We start from the raw sequence: 6,751 nt of genomic DNA, 5'->3' as shown, positions 1-6,751 counted from the left end.
GGGGGGGGTCTCATGTGACAGCAGAAAGGAGGTGGGGAAGCTGCGCTGTACTGGGAGGAGCTTACTGGTCTTACTGGTCAGGTCTGATGGAGGAGGGGCGGCTGGATAAATAAGTTAATTTTCTTTCACTGAGTTTTATTTACTTTATTAAAATGCTGAGGACTAAAAACGATTTAGGCTCTGAGTTTCAGTGAAGAACGTCAGGAAACATTTATTTATATTTTATTCCAACAAAAATAACAAAACAAAAGCAAATGAAGACATGAATACATAAATACACAAAACAATGTTTGCAGCAAAAGAATCTGTGATTTTGTTCAAAAAAGTTTTAAATTCTTTATTCTGTTCAATTTTTAAATCAAAATAATTTAATATCCTGTTCACACCGTTTGAACTTTTCCATATTTTTTAATATTATGACAAACAAATATTTATTGGAACTTAATATGGAAGACCAGCACAAAGTGCTTTATAGTAGAAAGAAAATTATGCAATATTCAAAACATTTTTTTACAAGTAAAAAACTGAAAAGTGTGGTGTGAAAACAAATATATGTTTGCACACCACAAGGTGTTCCAAGGGTGTAAAAACTTTTGTAAGCCACTTTAAAAACGAACAAAACACAGAAAACGTTTATTTATTTTAAAAATCAATAAGAAACAAAACAGGAAACATTTTTTAAAAAAGGAGAACATTTCCACCAATAAGCTCAGACATTTTCAGATTTATCTCTAAAATATTCCAGACAAAACAAGAACATTTCAGAGTTTGAAATGTTGAAAATTTGCTTTGCATTTGTAGAAATGTCTCAGATACAAAACTCAAAAATTTTCAACTTTTGAAAAACTAGGAAAATATAGGTGGGTTTTTTCAACACTTTCTGAGATTAATCTCAAAACTAAAACTTTTTCAAACAAATTTTAAATCTTTGAAACGTCATTTAATCTCATTAAGATAATTTTAGATTCATTTCAACATTTCACATTTTTTTCTAGAAAATTTTCCACTTTTCAAAATTTCTAAAAAGGTTCTCAGATATTTTGGTCAAATTTTAATCCTCCTTTTTAGTTTTTCTGTTTTAGCCCTAATAGGCTGCCGTAGACAAAGACCCAAACAGGCTGCCCTGCATTATGCCTGACTTATTTTCTGATCTTCCGTCTTAATTGAAATTATATTAAAACAAAAACACACCCAGCCGCCATGTGTGCTCATGAATATTCATGAAGCGGGAAGCCCCGCCCACATTTAACCCTAATTAGGAAACCAGGCTGCAGCTCATCTAGGATAATTTATGCTGGATTTCCTAAGTGGGTCGCGGTCCCGCTGAGGGACAGCGGACAGGATGAGCTCCGGTCTAGTTCAAGTTTTTATGAAGCCAATAAAATGAAGCTGATGATGATTCATGACTCAGCTCCGCTTTAACCCTGCAGGAACAGAAACGTTTTAATGTTTTTTATCTTCGGTTTTTTAATATTTGATCAGTTTTTGTTTTTTATCTTTATGTTTATAAACTTCTGATTTTAGTCCGTTTCTGTTTCATTTCATCTGCAGCTGCATCCCGTTTCTCTTTGGAAAACTTGAGTCTCAGACAAGTCCAAACGGGTCAGAACCGCAGCTGTCCCATTCCAAACATTCCTGCACAAAACTGTCTGCCTGCTGGAGATCTGCTGCTGGGAGAACTGGGACAACTGGGAGAAACCAGCAGGAAAAAGGCTCCGGCCCGTTGAGCAACATGTTGAGCAACATGTTGACAGGAACGACGGGAGGAGAGGCGGGTGTGTTTGGTTTCCATGGATACAGCAGAGGCCATTAGTGACGCTGGGTGGTTGCAAACATGTCGGACAAAATGTGCCGCGATTTTACGACCGGAGCGTCTTTTATAAAATTCAATATGACAGATCAATAAATAATCACTTCTAAACAGGAAAAGGTTCTGGGTGGATCTGAAGAAAAATAAAAATCTCATTTCATTTAGAATTATTTCACCGATTATATTCCATCTGGTTGTTTTGTAAAATGTGTCAAATTTTAACCAGTTATTACTTTTTAATTATTTGGAAGACTTTAATTGTGATTAATAATGAATTAGATGTGTTTATTTATGTAAAGTAGTTTTGAATCAAACAAACCAATCATATTTCAAAGTATTGAGCAGAATTTCAACAGAAAGTTAAAGGCTCAGATAAAACTTTCTGGTTTGTTTTAATGGAGCTCAAGTTGGTTGTTTTCATTTACAATTTTTTTGTAAATAATTCATGAATTCAAATTAAGTTTGAATTCATGAGTTTAGCATATGCTAAACTTACAATCCAGCTAATGCTAAATAGTTAGCTATACATAGTTTAAACAAATCATTTAATATTTATAAACCGATATGGTTGCTGTGCTGAATTTTAAGATAGCTAGGCTAAAACATTAGCACAGAAATTTGGCTAGTTTTTGCTAAACCTTGAACTCTTAGCATTTACTAAACTTTAGCTGCTTACCTATTAAAATCAATTAACTTAAAGTAAGTTAGTTCAAACTTTATTTTTTTATAAAACAGTTGTAAAATAAAAACGATGCTAATTTTAAGTTATGCTAAAATTGAACTGTTAGCTAATGCTATTTGCTAACGTTTAAGCTAAATGCTGAAAAACATACTCTTAGCATCAGCTAACCTTTATTATTTTTGAAAATGAGAATTCAATTCTTGGTTCTTGGATTTTTTGCTATGCTTTACAATAATTTGAATTAAAACATGTTTATTATAGCTTGGTGAAACAATAACCTTAATTTATGGTTAAATAATCTGAGGTTTCCCTGGAGAAGTTGCCATATTTCATCTGCTGGTGTTTTCTTCCACTTTGCTCCTCAGTGATGCTGATATGATTCATCACATTGATTTATTTAATAAAACATGATTTTTTTTCTCCAAATGAAGGCAGAAAGTTCAGCTCCGGGGATCTCCAATAACTGGATTATTATCAGAAACCGACTCATAAATGTTTTAAACTTTTATAGACAAGGCCAAACATTCAGGAGATTATCTGAGCGTCTCCACTCAGTTCTGGTTCTGCAGGAGTTTGTTCTGAAATCAAACAGTCGAGGCTCTGAATGAACGTTTGTGTGAAGTCCCTCAGTTCAGCTCCACTCCCTCCACATCCTGTCAGTCGGGGATTTCCACTCCAAGCAGCCAACATGGCCGCCGGAGCCGGCTCTGGGAGACGGAGGTCTTCCTCTGTGTGACGGGCTCCTGAAGTCGACCTGCTCATGTAAAATTCAGCAGTTTCCCCGTTCAGCTCAGAATCTGCCGCAGGTTCATCAGCCGGTCAGCAGAGCGAAGTCTGTTTCAGATAAAGCAGCTCAAACCAGAAACAGGCTTCGTCTGGAGAAAATGGACGACTGCAAATTTCTGAAGAAACATTCAGTTTCAAGAGTTTCAGAGGAACTGGGAAGATTTTTAATGTGCATAAAGTGAGTTAAACTGGCATTTATGTTCCCTTTATTTATAACACATTATATATTTTCCATCCTTTTTATGTCACAATTAAGCAACTTTGTTTCTTCGTTGTTCTAAAAATGCTTTCTGGTTTAAAATACATTTGACTTCCTGATTTAACATCTTGAAATTGGGCCTCTGTCTCTTTAAGAAGCTCCTGCTCTTTCTGAAGCTCCGCCTCCAGGAAGTCATCCCAACATGGCTCCTCTAATAACCCTTCAATGTTTTTACCAGCGTTGCTCTGAGATGAGCTCAGCAGGTGATTGCTAATTGCTGCTGGCTAGTCTGAAGGAGCTGGCTGGGGGAGGAGCTGCGTCTCAGAGGCGGGGCTAGGTTCACCCTGGCGTTTTTGGAAAGCTGATTGGTTGCCATAGTGATGAAAGGATTTCTCAAACATTAAAGCATCAAAGCAACACTCCATTAATAAAATGAAAACATGATGGAAAGATTAAAACGTTGATTTTATGTGACACTGGCCCTTTAAAACCAGATTACATCCTTTTAACTGTTCATGTTTTACCAGGTGAAACTGTTAACTTATTTCTACCTGGTTATTCGTCACCAAATCAATTTAGTTAATAAAATATGCACACAAAGTTTACCAAGTTTAACCTGGACTCTGTCAACAGAGAAAAGTCTGATTTCTATAGATCTACCTGAGTGTCAGAAACCAGGTAACATCCATCCACATCCACATCCACATCCATCCACATCCACATCCACATCCATCCACATCCACATCCACATCCATCCACATCCACATCCAACCACATCCATCCACATCCATCCTGTCGGATCTCTGCTGGTCTCATGGATCTCCAGCTCTGATCTCCTGGTGACTCTGAATCATAAAATCTGTGAATTATTTTAATTTTAGAACCAAAGTTTGTTCTAAAGTTTTGAGTTAATGGAAATTAAAATGCGCACTAAATTGAAAAACATCTTCTTTGCTACTTCCTGTTGGTGTTTAACAAAGAATCCCTCCAGAGCAGATGGTAGTTAGTATTTAAAAGGATATTAATATGAACACATGGAGAAGCCGCATTCAGATATTCTCTGAAATGATCCATCAATATCTGCATTTTCATTTCAAATGTTAACTAAACTTTCACTAATGTCAAAAAAACAATTTTGTTGTTTCTATTGAATAAGAAATGTGAATAAGTTTGTTCTCGCAATGTCATAAAAACGTGCTCCAACGACTTCCTGTTGTCTTCTTTGTGGTTTCTGTCAGTAGCAACATCCTGTTGATCATTTGACTTGTGATGCCGAAAAAGCTTTTCCAAATTAAACCAATTTCATTACAGTCATGAAATCAGCTCATACTAAAACCTTTTTTTGGAAAACAAGTTTTTTCTTAATTTCTGTGTTTCCATTAAGCAAATTAATTCATAAATGTCAAACAGCACAATTACATGGTGAACGGAAACACAGATAGTGAGGATTCAGATGAATACCAGAGCAGAAGAAAAGCTTTCAAATTGTTCAGTTTGAGTTACTAACATTCTGAGCTAGGCTAGTGCGCTAAGCTAGTGCGCTAGGCTAATGTGTAGAAGCTAGGTTAGCTCTGTTGCGTCCAGTTCAGCGTATCAACTATAAACTTAGCTTAAAGGTACACATATAACAAAATGCTGAACTAAAAAAGAGCTGGAATCTTTTAATAAAAATATCTATTATAACATTTTAAGTTTGTTTACTGAAAGGCCGAAAGTAGAACCTGGTTTGTTGAACTGCAGCTAAAACTTGTTTTTCTGCTTGGACTAGGACGTTAAAACACAAAACACGTCACACAGAACCATAATGTTCATTTTATTCTTTTAATGACAATATTCATCAGAACGGAGCTGATATCTGTTTTTGGGGCTGGATGAGGCTAGCGTTGGGCAAACTGAAAGAGTTTTTCCATGCACAGACTTTCCATCTAGACTTGCTGAATCTAGAAGTTTCTGTCTAACCTAGATGGATGTTGTAGCGGTCTACAGTTGGCTCTGAGCGAATACGTTTGAGGAAAATTTGACCTTTGGCCTTAAAAGCAAAACAAAAACACAACAGTCTCACTGATGACAGCAATACTGCAGCATTCATGATCACACATTCCGAAAACCATAAAAATAATATCTGAGACTTTTATATAAATAAGACAAAAATCCGCAGATGCTCCAGAGTTCAGAGGTCATCAGCGACATGCTGAGCAGGAAAGTTGAGGATGTGTCCAAACCTTCTCAGCAGCATGCCAGTGAGGGAATGCATGTGTTGGGCTACGCAGCTAGCATTCGCTACCATTGGAACTGGGAACGCTGGAAATCCTGCCTCTGTGGAGCGTCAAGGCTTCGCTGGCTGGATGGAGAGCAAGCTGCCGAACTTAAAATGCTGGATCACTGGGAACTTCTCCAAACACTGAAAACACGACAGAGAGCAAGACGGATTAGCAACAGGAGCAAAAACTGCTGCTATAATGGAGGAGAACAGGCTAACGAAGAACAGACTAACACAGAACAGGCTAAGGAAGAACAGGCTAATGAAGAACAGGCTAACACAGAACAGGCTAACACAGAACAGGCTAACGAAGAACAGGCTAGCACAGAACAGGCTAATGAAGAACAGACTAACACAGAACAGGCTAACAAAGAACAGGCTAACGAAGAACAGGCTAACGAAGAACAGGCTAGCACAGAACAGGCTAACGAAGAACAGGCTAGCACAGAACAGGCTAACACAGAACAGGCTAACGAAGGACAGGCTAAAGGGGAAAAGAAGTGCTCCAAAAGCAGGCAGCGGACTCCTGCCCACAACATTATGTGTAAATACAATCAAAGCTAACATGGTAGCCTAGCAATAGCAGCAAAAATGGCTCCTGGTCTTTAGCCAAAGACTAAAGAGAAATCCTCCAACCGCTAAAATCCATTTTGTTTCCATCTGGTGAAGCAGGAAGTTGCTCTCAGTGTCTTCAGAGGTTTTTGTGTCGTTTCCTTCAGTGGTTCTTGGTGCAGCGCCCCCACAGGCCAGGAGGGGAACAGGCTGCTGCTTTTGTGTTCTTATTGTAAAGCAGTTTGTGATACTTGTCTGTTAAAAGCTGGTGAAGAAATAAAATTTACTTACTTGCTAATATTAGTTTAAGCTACAAACTGTTTTATGTGGGAAATAAACTCTGAATAAATGTTGGATCTGTACATTTATTTGAAATTATTTTAGATTAATATCAGTACTGGTCGTTTTGGCCCTTTGTCATTTCATTCCTCTGGAGGCTGAAAGGGGGTCTGGGTAGGGGTT

At 37.5% G+C, this 6,751-nt stretch overlaps 1 protein-coding gene across 1 annotated transcript in view; it reads right to left on the bottom strand.

Annotated features, from left to right (window-relative positions):
• Positions 1 to 5,273: 5,273 nt before the first annotated feature.
• Positions 5,274 to 6,751, bottom strand: part of ptpa (protein phosphatase 2 phosphatase activator) — a 16,811-nt gene continuing 15,333 nt past the window's right edge. The window contains exon 10 of the mRNA XM_007575032.2: positions 5,274 to 5,878. Within this exon, the coding sequence (XP_007575094.1) occupies positions 5,804 to 5,878 (75 nt within the window). The 3' untranslated portion in view covers positions 5,274 to 5,803. The remainder of the gene's footprint in view (positions 5,879 to 6,751) is intronic.

Source organism: Poecilia formosa, unplaced genomic scaffold (assembly GCF_000485575.1).
Source record: "Poecilia formosa unplaced genomic scaffold, Poecilia_formosa-5.1.2 Scaffold368, whole genome shotgun sequence".
NCBI classification, from domain to species: Eukaryota; Metazoa; Chordata; class Actinopteri; order Cyprinodontiformes; family Poeciliidae; genus Poecilia; species Poecilia formosa.
Note: the sequence above shows the minus strand (reverse complement) of the source record. Positions and strands in the feature narration are given on the sequence as shown.